The sequence below is a fragment of the Acomys russatus genome, chromosome 5 (genome assembly GCF_903995435.1).
Source record: "Acomys russatus chromosome 5, mAcoRus1.1, whole genome shotgun sequence".
NCBI classification, from domain to species: domain Eukaryota; kingdom Metazoa; phylum Chordata; class Mammalia; order Rodentia; family Muridae; genus Acomys; species Acomys russatus.
The window spans coordinates 61,781,483-61,800,156 of record NC_067141.1 but is presented as its reverse complement, the minus strand read 5'-3'; the positions used below and the strand labels follow the sequence as shown (position 1 = coordinate 61,800,156).

General features: G+C 40.5%; 1 protein-coding gene across 8 annotated transcripts in view; it reads left to right on the top strand.

Annotated features, from left to right (window-relative positions):
* Positions 1 to 18,674, top strand: part of Hpse2 (heparanase 2 (inactive)) — a 686,746-nt gene that overhangs the window by 515,772 nt on the left and 152,300 nt on the right. For all 8 annotated transcript variants that reach the window (XM_051146598.1, XM_051146595.1, XM_051146592.1 and 5 more), the window contains one exon: positions 4,953 to 5,046. In XM_051146598.1, coding sequence (XP_051002555.1) covers positions 4,953 to 5,046 — 94 coding nt within the window. The remainder of the gene's footprint in view (positions 1 to 4,952; positions 5,047 to 18,674) is intronic.

Genomic DNA, 18,674 nt, shown 5'->3' with positions numbered 1-18,674 from the left:
CCATTGGAGTTTTACAGAGAGGTTGAATGAGAGAACAAGTTAAACACAGGTGAAGACAGAACAAGGCAGAGAATGAGAAAGATCCAGAAGATTAGAAAATACTGCTGGAGTTAGTTTGAGGTCAAACAGCATTTCAGAGGCTGAGAGAGAAGCCAGATTGAATAAGTCAGCTGGAAGAAGAGTTTGAGCCAAAACAGCTGAGTTGAAGCAGCCATCTCAGATCTCAGTAAGAATAAGAAAGAGTGAACTTATTAAGCAGTAAGTCTCAGAGGCTGGAAACATTCTAGGCCTAGGTTAGATCTTATAGAGGCTAGAAGCCTCCAGGACTAGGCCTAGGTCAGCAGAAGGAGTCAGTAAGCCTCCCACACAACAATTGAAACAGACAAATAACAGTTCCTTTTACAGATTTATAGAGAAGTTTCTAGAGCTTCTGTAAGTGAAGAATTTCTTTGGTCTCCCACCAGCAATTTTTCTCCTTTTTATTTATCTGTCTTCAGAATCCTGTGTGGCAATTATCTCCTGTAGAAATTAGTAGGTAGCTAAGAATCAGCCTTATCTTCTCAGGGCAAAGGTCAAAAAAGAAGAGAGTTGCACCAAAATCACTAGAAAAAATAGAAGTGATCTAACCTGGCTTCCTTTTACCCAGTGTTTGTTAGCAATCGGTAACATTGGAGTTGGGGCTGCACTAAGGTATGCAATAAGTACATAAATAAATAGATAGCCTTCATTAGCATGATGAGTAGTTTATTTTTACTAAATGGTGAGCATACACTGCTTTCCTTCCTTTATACCCTTATGTGCGTGCTATATTGGGTCTATATCTATGGCACTGTGGAGAGGTACTATTGGCACCAAAGTTCTCTCAAAAGCAGGGCTTCCTCAGATGGACTGAGGTAGGAGGCCTATTTGTGAGCTGAAGCCAGCTTGTGATATATAATGAATTGTTCCAGACTAGACTTGATTATAGTGAGATCCTGTCTAAATTTAGAAAATAAAATATAATAAAGGAGGCTTTAGGGTTTATCCAGTTCATGCAGTATTGTTAACTGATCCCTTCCCCCTTCTTCAACATGATCCTAAACCAGAGTTCCTGTTCCAATAGTTTGAGACCAAAAAAAAAAAAAAAAAATGAGCTTAAGTTGCAAATGAAAATTGCTTAAATTCTCAGTCCAATATGAGGGCTCCTTTGACATCTAAATACAGATTGGACTCAGACTGGGTTTCTTAGAAAGATGCTGTTTGCTTAGTGCAGGGACATGGGCCTCTTAGTTGGGTCAAAGGTACAAGCAATGCCCAGGGCCATATTTAAGAAGAACTTTAAAGGGTCCCTGACATCTCTGACCTTCTCTTATTTTCTTAGAAACTTCCTCTATTGCCATAGTTTCACCCATGACTTCTAAGCTGCAGAAGACCCCCGGGTCAACATTGCTCATCTCCGTTTTCCTCTATCTCTAAGTACCTGGTATATATTTCCTTCTTGACATTCTGCTTATGTTTGATATATCAAACTGTATCTTTCCTTTCCCTTGACAAGCTGTGGCCCAGCTCTAATGCCTAACTGTCCTCAGCATCATGCTCTCCAAAGCATCCTGTCTCTTGAGCTCATGGTGATCATTGGCCCCATGCCCTGGTGTCTCCTGCTAAGGAATCTTATGGGTGCTTTCACTGCAGCCTCTCACTTGCGCGCCTTCTGTATCTTCCCTTGTCTGGAACCAGTTCACTTCTTAACCCACAGCATCAAGGTAACTTTGTCCACTGGTTTCTCTGCCAGTAGTTCTTCCTGCTTCAGTCCAAATTCAGTCTTCAGAAGTAGCCAAGAAACAACTGAGAATAATTGAATCCAGCTTGTTAGGTTAAAAATGGGGTCAATAATGGGTTCTAAAAGGCTTAAGTTAAGTTAAGGAGCCCCTTCCTCTGTGCCAAAAGAAGGGGAGAATTGTACTGCTTCTGAGTCCAGAAAAATAGAATGTCAGTCACCGAGCAAACAGTAACATGGAGCATATTTCTCTCTGCTCCCATCTGCGAGGAATCCGGAGTCTGTCTTTATTGCTACATACTTTGCTCCCCCAAACCTCACAGTGAATGAGCGGCTCCTCCTCTGGACAGAGGTTCCCCTGCAAGCCCAAAGCACAGCCTTTCAGTCAAGTCTCCGCTACCTTGAGCCTTTAAGCAGCCTAGCAGAGCATATTTGGTTATTGGATGCTTTCATGTGCTAGGCTCTGTGGCCAGTATTTCTCTTTGTTTGTTCGCCGTAGCACCCTCATAAAAATATTACAGGCTTGAATTTTTACTGTATTTTTTTACTATTTCATTTATTGTGTATGTGTGAGTGTGTATGTGTATGAGAGGGACAGACAGACAGACAGACCGAGACATATACACATATACAGAGAGAGGAGGAGAGCACACACATGTTGAAGTCAGAGGTAAGTCTCACAGGTTGAACGGATCCTCGGGCTTTTGTGGCAAGCACCTTTACCCAGTGAGCTGTCTTTCTGCCTCCAGGCCTGAGTTTTTAAACAAGTTTTATAGAAAGAGAAATACAGATATATGTGTATTTAAATGTTATAATTAAATCCATTACTTTTTATGCCAACTTGGAAAAGGGCAATAGGGATCCAAAATCACATAGGTAGTAAGTGGTGAAGCATATTGAACTAGGGTTTTTTACCTCTAAGTTCTATGTAAGTTGAATAGGGAATAAAAGAAAAGAAGAAAAGAATGAAGGGACCATAGATCAGATGGGTTAGTCTAAATATTTGGGGAGAATCATACATACCGAAAAATTACATCTGGCATCTTCATCTCAATAACTATTAAACTATATGTGTTGGCAGCAAAAACCATAAACGCTGATTGTTATCATAGCTGCTGTGAAATTAATGTAGAGAAAAGGGGAAACTGGAATATGCTTCCTTGAATACTAAGAATAATTATAGTTTACTGTTTGTCATAGGACTAGTCACCATGTAAGTATTCGTTTCTTCAGGTGTGCATTAGAGCTGTGCGTTGCACAGATATGCTTTAATGTCATCGTTCTGTCCCACTATGCCCACTTTTCATGTATGCACTATCTAGCTCAACTTGTTAAAAAAATTAGAGACGGTAGTAATGAAATATGAGCAAGAAAAGGTTGGAAGAACTGTTAAGGCAGTAGCCATAACTGAAACTATGTTATACATAAGAAATGTTTGTTGAACCTTAGTTTAGCCTTTGAACCAGAGATGAGTTGAAGTGTCATGTTATTGTTGTATTCCATTATGTAAGTAACCATATAGAACATTTAAGTATATATCCTCTGACAGCACTTCTACTTTAAGACTTGAAAACAAGAAATCTTTTGTGTGCCTGCTGTGTGCCAGGCATTTAAGGTTCATCATCTCCTTGAATTGAACTTAGCTCCAAGGAACATATATGCCACCTCTCTTTTATTAACAAGCATGATGGCACGCTTCTAAAATTCCAGAATCTACAAGCTAAAACAGGAGGAATGCTATAGTTCAAGGCCAGCCTGAGGTACATAGTGAGTTCCAGGCCAGCCTAGACTACAAAATGAGTCTTTGTCTCAAAAAACAAACAAACAAAAACTAGATAGATGATAGATAGGCAGGTAGGTAGGTGGGTTAGTAGATAGATAGGTAGATAGAGAGATAGATAGATAGATAGATCGATAGATAGATAGATGGATGAGAGGGGGGAGAGAGAAGATAGATTTTAAAAAATTTAAATATGAAAACATCTGGGATAATAGAAGTAGCAAATGCAAACCAGAAATCTGAATTCAGATGTCTATCTCCAAAATCGCATGCTTATTAACATATCAGTGATTTAAACATTAGGTTCTTTGGGATGTCTTATAGTGGTGAGAGAGGCCATCAGGAGGTTGAGTAAGACCTGCCCCCTCCCCTTACTTCAACTAGAGCACCTGTTTATAAGCAAAGATTTTTAAACCTGACCCTCCAATACAGCATGTGTTGGTATGGAGATTTAACATTAAGAAGAATTTTCATATAGCTCTCTATGTACTAATGGATAGATATTTTATTTCAAGTGGAAGAAAATCTATCGTTAGTTATCAACCAGTGAGCCTTTAGTAGATTAGGCTAGCATCTAGGAATCATGAGCATTTAATTTTTTATTTCATTCCAATTTTGCAAAGATAGGAGTAAGGAGGGGTTGGAGAAAATGAAGGTCCTCTGACCCGGAGCCTGTCTGCTCAGAAAAGAGGACCCCAAAAGAGGGGGGCGGGCCTGCTTTGGTCAAATGTTCACAGTGTAGTGTCAGTGCAGCTTGATGACTCTCGTAAGCTTCTAATGAAAACCAGACTGAAAGCAAGACAATGAGCACCAGCCCTGTTGTCTGCGGAGAGAGCTGTTGGACTGATTTGTGAAGTCCTTTGCATTTGTTTGTTCATTTATTCGCTCATTCATTCAGCCCAGTGAAGGAGAGGGGAGTTCAGCTGTAATGAACGTTACTAGGGAAGCAAGCTTCCTGGAAACACTTGAGGCTCTTACTGCGCTACGTCAGAATTTTCCTCTGTTGTTTATTTTCTTATTTAAAAGTGGAAACTTAACAAATGTTTGGGGATTCCTTTGAGACTCTCCCATGCCTTTATTGCTTTAAGGTAAAGATAGAGACAGCATGAGATTGAAGGCTAAGCCCTTTCCCAAGAGGAAAAAGTAAATTTTTCTCTATTGCCCAGTTTAGATTATGAACTTTCTATCGTTTCCCAGAAAGCAAGAAATGGGTTTTTACCTGAGCAAGACTGGAATTGGAAACAGAGAGGGCACAAGATTGTATCATGTGCTTTAAAAGTATCAAGAAGCCAAAACTATCAGGAGATGAATCTCAGGGCCAGTCTACCCCTCAAAGCAGAGCCTTCTGCTATGAGAAGTATATGTCTAGTCCCCTGCTCAAAACTGTATCTGACTCTTATTTTATTTTTATTCCAGTTGCTACATTGATGGCCGGGTGGTCAAGGTGATGGACTTCCTGAAAACTCGTCTGTTAGATACACTCTCGGACCAGATTAGGAAAATTCAGAAAGTGAGTAAAATTATCTGTGAGCTGATGTGTTTGGAACAAAGACAAGGAAAAGGTCGTAGGGTTTCAGCTGGAATTTAGCGCTGTGGGAACCACCACGGAGGGGAAGGAGTCTAGAGAGGCGTGACCAGGATCACCCTCTCTCAGGGATGAGTGTGAATCAGATTGTTTTTCACTTTTAGCAGGGTTTGTTATTTGTCACATCAAGATCCAGAGTTGTTGTAAGGGTGTTGAGGATATGGAACTCCTACACACTGATGGTGTGTAAGAAATAGGACTGCACAACACGGTCACCACATCAAAGAGCTACTTGCTGTCTCATGCCTCCTACAGCATTGATGAGAATAACTGAGATACAGAATCGACCAAAGTATCCATCAGTGGACAAATGGATAAAGAAAGAGTCATTGTCTGAAAAATGGATGGAACTGCGCGTCATTATGTTAAGTAGAATAAGCCAGGCTCAGAAAGACAAACCTGCATGTTCGTTTTCCTATGGAAAAGGTAAAAATAATTCACAGAAGCTAGAAGAGGAGAAAGGGAGAAAGAAAGCAAAGTTATATAACTGGTACCATATCACAGAGAAGTGGTGGAAACACGTTCATGTCACCATGAGGTAACTGTCCACTGTAAGGTATTGTATCAATAACTAGAAGGAGTTCAGGAGCTATAAATATGAAGAAATAATGAATAGTAACAATCTTCATTATACACACTGAAATGGCACATAGTTCCCATAAATACGTGCAATTATTATAAAGTAATTAAAACAAAAGGTAAAATACAAAGAATAAAAGCTCCACATGGAAATTGTATTAAAGGTTTGTTTTTAAAAAAGCAGACTTTTTTTCTTCATCCTTCTTGCTTTTTCCTACATTTAAAATCAAGAAAATTTTTTATTTTTATTTAAAAGGCTTCTTTATTATAATAAAAATATGTTATCAGTTGATTCAAAGTAATTTAGTAAAGAAATGTCAAGTTTACTTGTTTTCTTTTCCTGAGGATTTACCTCATTTCAGGAGACAATCATTGCTCATATTCACTGAAGTTATGATTTTGAAAGCAAATAATTCTGCTCCATATTCATGTAAGAGCTGACTTTTATTTTAAAAGGAGAAGAAATTAAATCATATTAAGCAACTGCATGTATGTCTTCCCAGCAAGACCCTTTTAGTTAATGGACCAATGAAAATAACCAATGAACCCATTAGTAATGGATGTAGTCTGACTCCTGAAGCTCTGGCTTAGTGTGGCCCGAGCACATCTGCCTTTAAGAGTCATCTGCCTAGTGATCCTCTGGTCACATTTTGAAATATATTGGATTCATTCATTTTGAATTACATGGATCTTATGTCTACAATATCCACTGGGCCTCATCAAAATACAACATTTTGTGCTGTCCAGTCAAGTTCCTTTCCAGAAACTTGGACTCTGTGGAAAGCACCATTGAGAACTAAGTGGGAGTCTGAACACTTGTCATTCTTCCATACTAATGGCACATTCAAATAGCATACAGCCTCTGTATTCACTTGTTCTTGGGGAGTGTTAGAGCCTGAGAATTCTCAAACTTCTAGATTTCTGTACCCCAGTGTAATCATGATGGGCCAGGTACATTGGCCAGAGCCTTCTTCCACCACTGCCTTCTATTAGGCAGGAAGAACTAAGTCATCTGAAATATTTCTGCCACTCTGTTTGACAAAAGTTAGTGGGAAGTATTGCTGGGCAAAGTGCCAGATTCTGGAGATACAAAATATAACAATATGTGGCCTCAAGGAATTCCATTTTAAGTTTTAATATTTGAATAGGTTAAACATGTTGCCTGATGCAACAGAGTATCAACCTACAGCTGGCCATGGTGGTACATGCCTATAACCTAGCCTCTGAGAGGCTGAGGCGGAGGATTTTGAGTTGGAAGCCAGCCTTGGCTACTGAGACCCTGCCTCAAAAACAAACAAAAATCAACCTATGGAAAGCTACAGTTTTCTAGCCTCGCTATGCTAATTTAAGTGTTGCTCCTTAGAAGGAATTTTGTATTTGTTTACTTGTAAGGTTCTCTCATCCTATAAATATATGGATATTTATGCTTCAGAGAGCCTTCTGAATATTTGTATTACAACAGTGTACAAAATAGTCAAGTCCCTTTGTTTTGGGCTCTTCTATCTTTGAACTGATTAAAGGATTGTTATTGGTGATAATTCTGTACCAAGAGAGAAGGTTCTAACTATTTGTGTTGTTAGTTAAATATAGCAGGTGAGTCTAAGTTCCCCTCTACCACTGCATGGTCCTTATCATGACAGAACATTCAAAGGCTAAAGTAGAAGCAAAGCTTACTTCCCGGTTTTTATAGGGTCTCAGAAAGGAAAAGAGAAAATTGAGATTCAAGCATTTAAAAATGTGACTGATGTCCTGTAAGTGGCCTCCCACTTCAGGAAGGAGAAATGACGTATAAGTAAAAGGCTCCTGGAAGAGAAGGCTAGACTTAGCAGGAGCATCAGGCATCACCTTTGGGTCCTCTCAGGTCACAGCGCCTGTTCTGGTTTTCTATGGCGGTGTAACCAGTCACGCCAAAGCTTCATGGCCAACATCACGTAGTATGTGATGAAGCATATAAGCTGGAATCCACACAGGGCATAGCATGGATAGTTTGCCTGCGCATGGTAGCTGAAACTGTTAGCCCGAAGAGTTGTGGCTGGAGTGTATCAGTATTGTCACATGGGATTATCAGAGGACACTTTTACTCAGCCGGTGGCAGTGATAACAGCTGCAGCTTTCACCTTAGTTGGGGCTGAGACCCAGATATCCATGACTATTTTTTTATCCACAAAGTAAAGATGCTAAGAATTCTACATTCTCACCTCTTTAAGGAAATTAGAAACTTCACTCGCAGATGCTGTATTGGTTCATATTAGGTGCTAGTTATTGTTGCTGTTGCATTGTTAGTTATTACAGTTACTGTAATAATTTTTGTGACTAGAAATGCTCCATGCTACCTTTATTCTGCATTTTTTCTTTGCCTTTTTTCTCTTTCCTCTTACTTTGAACCCTGGAGAATATAATAGGTGATATTTTTGGCACCTGAAAGGCAATGACTCAATTGCTAAAAGCAGATGTGGTTTCCAAATTTGGACTGCCATTTAAAGAAGAATTCTGTTTTCTCAGCAGTTGGTGAATTATCAGGTTAGATGAAAATGTCTATGATACTTTTGGAAACCAGTGAAATGTCTGGACAACCCAGACCTTTGGATGAGCTACACACTCCTTTCCATTAGAACAAGGATAACCATCTGTGTATTGGGAGATGAGTCAGAGAAAGGGATTGAGAATCTCACAATGCAGAGACGGGTCAAATGGGCAAGTGAGAGACAGTCAGGACACAGCGCAGATGGTATAGTGTGCAGAGCTGGGCTGACTCCAAATCAATGACGTAAAAACCAAGAAGAACCACTTTGGCTTAAGTCATTTGGACTCTATGATTTGTGTCTTCATCTCCTAGAGGAATCAGAGGAGGAAATAACACTTTTTATATTATTTTCAGCAATTCAATAAGCACAGGAAGGAGTTGGTGAAATCCCGGTCAGAAGGAAAGTATTTCCAAAAGTATTGTCCATATGATTGCACTTTGAATATTAAATAAACTACAGTTGGCTTCCTCAGTATTTGAAAAGTTAATTTCTTCCTCTTTCCTTTCTATCCTTTCTCCATTCATTTATCAATGTGCCATTCATAGTGTTTTCCAGACTTCTGAGAATACAATAATAAGCAAAACTAATGTGATATTTGTCCTCATAGACCTTATAGTCTAGTGGGAAAGCAGTTAATGAAGCAGGCTGATAATAAAGTGCAGTGATGGTTATAATAGTGTGTTATGGGAACCCATCATGCCATGTATACATCTTACAATGTAAAGAAAGAGAAGCCATGGGATGTCTCCCAGAGGAAGTAACATGTAGGTTAGTGCCCAAAGGAAAGATCCCTCTAACTGACACAGTTTTCCTTCAGATGTTATTTGGGGGCCACAGGTAGATATGTGTGGGTAAGAAGAACAGTTTGGGAGCTGCTGTGTGTGTGAGGGTAAGGAGACCATTATAATTCTCATTTTTATGCTTCTTTAAATTTCTATGAAGTAATTCAAATAAAAATGCCAAACATTGTATGAAGCACAAGTATCTAAAACAGCCATCCCCAGTGTGTATGCATGTGCATGCAGGTACATGTATATACACACAGCACATAAAATCACTGTTTGTCCTTCCACTAAGTTACTGCTACCTAGGAGAGGAAAATACCAAGAGTATTTTCCTCAAGAAAGAAGAATGTATGGATTTGCATACTAGACCGATTATTATAGCAGATGCATTTCTTCACCGGTGTTATTCCCTGGAGACAGGAGTCAAAGAAAGAGGGAGGATATAACTAGAAAAAACAAGGAAGCCTTAGTAACTGTACAGCATACTAAACATTAGAGGGAAGAGCCCACTGAAGAAACAGAGGAGTTAAGTTTAATGAGACACCACACATCTCAGAGGAAATAAAGACAAACAGTGCTCTGTTTTGGCCGCACAGAATTAATTACTTAGGTATGGATTGTGAGGAGGTTTTGAAAGAGTAGATGTACAAGCGACAGCACTACACTCAGCATTCTTTAATCACCTATTGCTTATGTTGTTGAACAAAGTTCAAAGTCTCAATAAACATAATGATATTACGATGCATCTAATATATCTTAGATGTGAGGCCATGGAAGTATGGTAGAAAATAAATAACCCTAGTAAATTAATAAACATCATAAAGAAATTCTTGTTCTCAGTGAACTTTCTGGTTTGTCAGTCTGTCCACTTATGCGAGCTCTGTAATATATCAAAAAATGTTCATTTTGAGGATGACAAAATAGCTAGAAACACAACTAAAGGGTGAAATAATAATGGTATTCTTCTTTAGTCAGAGAAACTAGAAAATGTAAGCATCAACAGGAAAAGAATGGTAGTTATTGAATTTTTTAAAAATGTAAAAAAAAAGGACATGAGTAGTCTCATGTTTTGGCACCAGGTAAATAGAAAGGAAGGAAGGAAGGAAGGGAGGGAGGGAGGGAGGAAGGATAAAGGAAAGATATGATTGCTTCTAGGTATGGTGGAGGAGAACATTTATTGTAGATAAAAGAGAGAGCATAGCCAGAGGCAGAAGCATCTAGGAGAGTCCAAAGTGAACACGACCAGACGGAGCCGGGACTTGTAAGGAGAGGGGGGAGGGGAGAGCCAAACCAAGAGGCCTAAGGGTGAAGAATAGATGAAAAGGGTCAGGTAACCAAAATGGCTGATTATATAGGGAAGGGCAGCTGAAGGAAGGGTATGCCAGCCAGGAGGACCCTGTAAGTGGTAGGGACTGAGGGAGGCTGGGAGAGCCTGGTGGCTAGGGCTGCTTCCTTAATTGACCCTGCAGCCATCTGTCCCATGCTTGAGACCTAACAGTTATCACCACAAACAAAACAAAACAGCGTTTATGAAATCATCCTTTAGTTCATTCATTCATTCAGCAACGTTGAATCCTTACTTTACTGTCCCAGAATGTATCACTTGACAGATACTCAATAAATATTGAAAGGAGGGAAACCCAAAGTGGGATGAGTAGCCAAGATAAAAGTAGAGTAGCAGAAAAGGAACGTCTTAGCTCCTTCACAGGTGCACGTTTGCTGTTGACACTGAGCACTTAGTGTGCTGCTAACTTCACAGTGTGCTTCTGAAGCTATGAAAATGAATGCAGAGACCCCTGTGAATTGCGTCTCCATCAGGCACAGCAGAAGAGTGCCTTCTATGTGTGTAGAGGTGAAGGAGCATTCTCTTTTTGGCCACAAATAACATTGCAATCTGTTTGTAAATGCCAGATATTTCACTTTAGAAATATTCCACTTTATTTTATTTTAGGAATATTATTTGAAAGATAAACAACCTGGCAAGATGCCAACTACCCTGGTTGGACTCCACACTAAGATGTTAGTGTCAAAGAGTAGATTATCAGTAGAGAGGAACAGAAACGCAAGCCAAGAAATCAGATCAAAGGAAGAGAACACCAAGGACCACAAATACAAAGTCTACCACATCACTGACTTGGGATGATATCCATGAGTGACCCAAATTTTGTGGGGCATAAGTCATATACAGTAGGGACCTTTTTAAAAAGAAAGAAAGCAAGGCCTCTTAGCAAAGGTTAGAGATACTGCCCTGTGAACACTCCAGGGGCCTCCTCCGAAGACATTGACAGCTGCCTGTGAAAGTGCGGATCCAGCAGCTTAAGCTCTGTGAGCCCAAGTCCTAACAGAATCTAGCTTTTGCCCTTCACACAGGCACTAATGGTATCATAGGAGGAACAGGCCCAAAAGACACTGGTGAGAAGAGAGCCAGGGATTTCATTCTTGCCATTTTATGGTTTTCAGATATGGATATTTAGATTATAACAGCTAGAAGCAAAGGGGTAAACTGCAGGCAGGTTTTAATTGATAATACTTGTGAAAAACACTCTGGTTTCAAAAGCATTAAATTACGAAAGATACATCATTGCTTTACAAATATAATGCCTTTTGGTTACAAATGCCATTCAGACGTGATTAGTCTGTTGTTAATTGCTCAAGGCCATGGAGCTTGCTTAAGCACTAAGATGAGAATTTAAACTCAGGCCCACTTCACTGCTGAACCCATGGTCATCCACTACACTTTCTGTAGTTGGTATCTATTAACCATTTATTTTGTAGCCTATGCAAAATGTATTTCTAACTGCCTAGGATTAGAAGTGCTCTCAAAAAAGAATAGTAGCATTCTTGGTGCCAGTGTGACACCACAGCTAGCTGATAATCTGGGCCGGCCACCCTGAAAGTGAGGGTTGGATGGGTTTTTAATTTTTTCATGGTGTTAGACAAGTTATGGTGATGAGAACAAGAGTTTTCAACACTGGGTCCACGTTGTTTATAGAGGGGCAGTGAGAGGGATGGCAGTGTGAAAGAGTGCGCCACCTGTGGGTGGTTGGAGAAATAGCTCTCTGTACAAATGGCTATTTGGAGCAAAAGTGTCATCAATAGGAGAGGCAACCTGAGGAGATCTTAAGGCATTTCAGCATGCAAGTAAGAGGATTGAGTATAGTGCTTGTCCTAAATGAGAGGGAAATTAGCTCTGAGGTTGGTGGAATCTGGCATTTGAGTAGACACAGCACCCAAGCGTGGATTGTCAAGCTTGCCAGAGAAAAGGGTGAAGAAAGGAATGTTCAGGTAAGCGGCATTAACTGCTTCTGCTTCTGCCCAGTCCTCACTGTCGTCCTGTCAGGGCTCTAGATCCTTCCATGTGCTCACAATGCCATCCGTCCATGCTGACTTCATCCTGTCTGTGTGTGTTCTTATGTAATATTTTGTTGTCTCCGTTACATTCAGTTGTTTTTCTTTCATTTGGGATAAGAAGAACAAAGAATAAAGTTTTAAATCCTAAAAATGTCACTGAAACAGAAGCCACAAACTAAAAGTTGATCTAACACCAAAAACCTGGGCAAATATGCTACTCCATAACAGAAAGGAATAAAAAGCAATTACACAGACAAAATTAATGAAACTGACAGAAAGTACAATAACAGATTAAATAAGAGGAATGTGATGAGATATTAGAATCATTCAGCTCAGAAGAGCCCAGCTTGTCTAACTTAAGAAGGGCATCTTAAATATGGAGGCAGCTGAGGCAAGCAAAGGCTCATGGTTGCCCTCAAGCAGCAGAATTTAATTAGGATGCAAGAGAGCTCTAACTGGAACTGTGAGTTCGTGGCACTTGCCCTTGATAACTGGAGGTTGTTAGTTGTCTTCCTCACAACTTAGCCTTCTCATCAATAAAATACCCTCAGTCCATTGGGCATGAAAAAAGGGGGAATACAAAGTTACATTTATGTGCAATAAGAACTTTGGAAGAAAGAAGACTTTCTAAAGAGCTGAGGAATATTCCATAGAGAAAACAACATTTGAAATAATCCTTGAGAAAACTAACAAAAGCGTTGGTGAGAAAGGCAGATGGAAAAAAGTAAACAACAAAAGCATATCACACTTTTCTAAAGCAGTAAGATCTCCCTGCATAGGCTGTAAGGGGTAGGAACGAGAATGGTGGCTAAAGGGCAGTTATGTAAGGTGGCAGATATCATCTTAAATAAAGCCTCCGGTGCCCTGACTTGTGGTCAGTGGTCACGGATTTCAGTAACATTAGATACAAGTTACTTGTTGCTCACCTCTTTGATGATCAAACATACCTCTCAGTGTACAAGAAGGGGAGAGACATGTATGGTTGCTTCCCACACCTGGCACTACAATGAGAAACCAGTGAAGGTTCTTGAAACTGGGAAGGGATTCCAAAGTTAACAAAGGGTAGCAGGATGGTCTAGAAAAGAGAGAGAGAGAAAGCCGGAAGACCAAGAAAGAAATTGTGAGGCTCAAAACTTAGGAAGGAACAGGGAGGAAGGAAAACAGAATCAGATTTGTCCCTTCCTCTAACAACACAGACACAACAGTGAGCATTCACCTTGGCCACTCATAAATACAGTGAGGAAGCAAGACGGCTGAAATGCAAGGAAGAGTTGTAGATGAGTTTTAAGCAGCTTCCTAAGCACCAACAAGACGCCTCAATGAGTAAGCACTTGCCACCAAAACTGACTCCCGGAGTCCAGCCCCTCGGACCCACGTGGTAGGAAGGAGAGAACTACCTCCCTCAAATAGTCCTCTGACCTCCACATGCACAATCACACACACACACACACACACACACACACACACACACACACACACACACACAAACACACAGTGTAAAGAATATTAGATTGTGTTTGAAAAAGCAACAATAAGAAGAGCCTTCCTAAAAGAGGCAATTCTTTGTAACCAGCCATGTAGGAGACTTGTTCTGGCTACTCAGGGAACAGTTCCTCTGACGTTGTGGGGAAAGTTGGCTCCCCAGTACATGAGATCCTGGAATTAATGGGCTCCAGCTTCTTTGGAGGGTGGGCCTCCTGCCAGGACTGATTAGCCCAGCTGGCCTGTCCACTGTTCCTGTTTTATTGCTTCCTTTCTCATTAAGGAAGGTGTTGGTTTGGATAACCATAAACAACATGCCGGCTGCAACAATGCTACCATCTCTTGCACAGCCAGTGCCTGAAGCCCTGTCCTCCAGAGTCTCTTCTTAGATTACAGCTTTAGAGACAGGATATCAAGGAACTACAGGAAAGGGAAGACCAGGTTTGAAAACTGCCCCATAAATGGTTATGTTCCTAGATCACTTTTTTAAAAACTCAAGAATATTTTCCCTAAGTATACATCCCATTCCACCTCATCACCCACCCACCCCCACCCACCCCACCCCCACCCCACCCCCACCCCACACCCGTACATACACCCACATCTTCTACTCTGCCTCCTGCCTTGGTGTATCCAGATGAACACACCAAACATTCTCACTCAGTCCTTGCCTCTGAAATGTGAGAGAAGGATCTGAAAAAGTTTATTCCTCAAACCTCTCTGCCTCTAGTAAACAGGGAATTGTGAACAGCTGATGGCCACTTAATGGACTTCTTGTTGGGTGCCTCAAAGCTTCCTTGACCACATGGGCCCCAGGACTCAAGTCTGTTGGGGAACTAAACAGCTGGAAGGGAGCTAAGCAGCCAGCTTCCTCCAATGCTTACATAGGTACATCGGCCTATGCACTCCTCCTCCCCAGGGAGTCCTCGCCTGCACGTTATTTCAGCACACACCGTCGTCGGCACATCATTTCTCACCAAGGGTCCTTTTGCTTTCCAGAGTCCTTTCCTTTTCTCTCTTCCAGCATAGGGAGAATCATATTTACTTAGAAAACCACAGGGTCGAACTATAGCCCTCGGTTTCTTAGTTTCATTTTCTGAGGGAATTTTGCAGCTGGTTCCATCTGCTTTTTCTGTTTGGCTTTTTTGTTTTTTGAGTTTTTTTTTTTTTTCCTTCTTCTTCTTCTTTGTTTGTTTGGTTTTTCTCCTCTTCAGCCCAAGCTAATTTTCTCCCCAGACTCAACCAGCACAAGCATCAGCATTTATATCTTTACCACACTTCACCATGCTGGCCTTCTCTATTCTTGGAAGACTCCCAGTTCCTCAAATTTCCCCTCATGTCCTCAACCGAAAAGGCTTAGAAAACATTTGCTCATTTGTCTTGACTCCTTGAACCTTCAACATTAGTGCTTTGCAGGACATTTTCCTGCGCATATAACTGCTTCGGTTTGTATCAAAGTTTTACCTCACTGTACATTTCTTTGTTCATGTGGGTAACAGGATGCTTGTGTTGAGAGTGGGTGAGTATATGCTAATTATACTCATTATGCTAATTATGTTTATGTATATTATCCATGTGTATTTAAATGTCTAAACTGCCCTTTCCTCTTGCTTAACATATATCTGGGCTATTACCAATTAGCCGAGGGAAGAGCAACCAATGCTCATGTTAAGCTTTTCAGATACAAACTCGGGTACCTTGGAAAAGGAGCAAAATCCAGAAAATATTTGGGCTTAAGTGCTTGAAATACAACAGGAACTGTTTTAAGTTCTTTTAAAAATGTTAATTAGTCAAATCATAAAATTCCCTAATTTAGACATTTAATTCTACACTAGAACATATAGATATAATTTAAAATACTCCCGGTCACACAGTGAATATACAATAAGACTTGAAGTGCCCATCTCCAGAGCCCGTGCCTCTAGGCACCACCATGCTGCCTCACCAATCACAATCCTGGGAAAGAGCCAGCTGAGAGTGAACCCAGGGCTTCCTGCAAGCTGAGCGCGTGCTTTATATCCACAGCTCCCAGAGCAAAAAACATCAACTATTCTCTCCCTACAGTCAGAAGAGAATTTACTTTAGTTTTTAGATCAGTGGACTTTGTAGGGTACTGTATACATAGTTTTATAACTCCAAATGTCTTCTGGAGTCATATCTTCATTTTAAAAGTGGTGCACTTTGAACTCTGAAATAAAATCATTTTATACAAATTAGCCCTCCAAGTTCAGCACACCACTGTCACCTTCCACCTAAGTATTGGTAGCTGGACATGATTGTCATATGTTCAGTGTCAGAATAGTGTAAAGATTCTTCATAAAAGTCTTGGACATTCAAATCATATGGGATGATAATTTGCATGTAAGGCTTGTGAGTTGTTAGGTTTCATATATAAGTCACATGCTGAAAGAATCAGGATTTCTCTTTTCCTCTCAGGCATCAAGGCTCGCTGCACCAAAGCTTAGCAAATACATAGGGAATGTTCTTGCCTAGGCCTTTCATTTCTGAAAGATTTTCAATGTATGCTTCTATTTTTCCTAATCTCTAATTCTTTTTAATTTTCAAGCAGCACATAGCTTTTTATTCTTTGTCTGGTTTAATCACCCTTTCTTAAGTCATACAGTTCCTTCCAAGAGTGGGGTTTACTGTGAGCTAGCACAGGGCAGACTTGGTATTGCATCAGCTTCTTTGTGTAACTAGAGCCCTGTTTTCAGTGAAGGGCCTGTTCTGTGTGATGTGAAGCAGTCTGCTAGGAAGTAAATGCCTAAGGAAATAAGACTGGAGCGTGTGGTGGAGAGACGGCTAAGCAGTTAAAACTAAACACTACTCTTAGACCACAGGACCAAAGTCAGTTCCTATCACTCGTACTGATGGCTCTCTCCTGCCTGAAACTCTGAGAAGATCAAAAGTTAGAGGCAGCCACAGGCACCTCACCCACTTGCGCGTACACACACACACTCATTCTTATTATCATTATCATTATTATTATTATTATTACTATTAAATATTTTTAAATGACTGGATTTCCTTCCCTCAAACAGATGCTTCCTAGAAGCATCATGAATGATTCAGATCCCTGCTGCCAAACTGGGGAGTATCTAGACTAGTTCTCTGAATCCATTCAGAGAACTCCCATAAATCAGTATTCACCTGCTGGGTCCACATCCCTTTCTACTAGTTTAGAATTATCCTGTCATTGGCCTCATGTTATTTATTCTTTGTCAAACAGATGGGATCCTGAGCACAACCCTGTCAGGTTTTATTCCATCTATGTATAAGGACATTGAAGCTCAAAGTGGTCATAGAAGTAACAGGATCTTTAATTTGTATATCATGTTACAGGTTTTATAATCCTATGAAGACGTGTGACCTCATAGCAACTACGGTAATCTGACATAAGTCAGATCAGACCCCTCTCCTGCCTCTGTCACACTCTAATGAAAGCACCCTCCTTTCTTCTCTGACCTTGTTTGTTCAATCTTTCATCTCTTTATCTACTACACTCCACATGGCCTTCCTTTGGTGCTATACGCAATGGTCTTTTTTTTTTTTTTCCTCCCTACATCTGTGTGTGTGTGTGTGTGTGTGTGTGTGTGTGTGTGTGTGTGTGTGTGCTGTTCCTTTGGGAACATTAAGGGCCTGGCTCCCTCTTAACTCAATTCAGATACTACCTTACAGAGGGTTCTTGGCTGAGCACTGTCTACAGGGTCCCTCTCCTGCCTGCCAAGCTCTTTCCTAGCATTTTATCATCTCATTTTCTTCTTGACTCCTATTATTACTGAAATTCTTTTATTTGTTTGTTTACTTATTGCTAGTCTCCTCAAGTGACTACAATGTGAGCCAGCTACGGTACAACTGCTCCTAGAGGTCTGCTTAGCATTTAGCAGGTGGTTAATCAATGTTTGTCGAAGCAATAAATTAAAGCATTTGGTAATGCCTCAATATTTTTAAAATGAAATCCTTCAGTCTCTCTACTCTGTTTTGAAAAATATTCTCCCTAAGTGATTTTACCTGCTTCTGTAGTTTATTATACAATTGTAATGATTCCCCACCAATCCAGATCGTCCCTTCTGAGGTGATCACCTCAAAGGTGTATTTAACTTTTATTTGTATTTAACCTTTATTTGCCTAGTTACTGTAGTCAAACACATGCTTTTCAAAAAGTTAGTTTTTTGAAAGTTTTGTACAATTTGTTTTAGTCATATTCATTTTCCCTCAACTCCTCTCAAGTTCACCCACCTTCCCTCTCACCCAACTTAGTGTCCTTTTTCTTAAGCCCATCAAATTTGTGCTAGTCAAATATTCTTGGAAGTGTGTTTTTCCACTGGAATGTTGTCAAAATTCCCAAGGGCTACATTCATCGAGAAAGCCATCTTTCCCCTTCTGAGAAGCAAACCACTGCAAATAGCTTCACAGCTGGGCGGGAGGGGGGGGGTTGGGGGAGCAATTCTGAGCATGCTTTCTAGTTCCTTGCTGAGATCCTGTCTGACTTGCGCTTGCACAGGTTTTGTAGAGTCTGTTGCAGCCACTGTGAGTTCACATGTACAGCTGTCTAAAGGACATTGTTTCTTTGTAGTCACTTGCCGCTCTGGCCCTTGCACTCTCTCCTCCCCACTCTTCCACAGCGATTCCTGAGCCTTGGGGGAGGGGAGATAATGGTGTGTTTTTAGAGATGAGCATTCTATAGTCTCTTATCATCTTGGTCAGTTGTGGGTTTATGTGTTAATCACCCTCTGTTACAAGTAGAAACTTCCTCAGATAAGGGCTGAGAGATATATTGGCCCACAGCTACAATGATTTCGTTTGGAATTAGTTTAATGCTGCTTAGTAG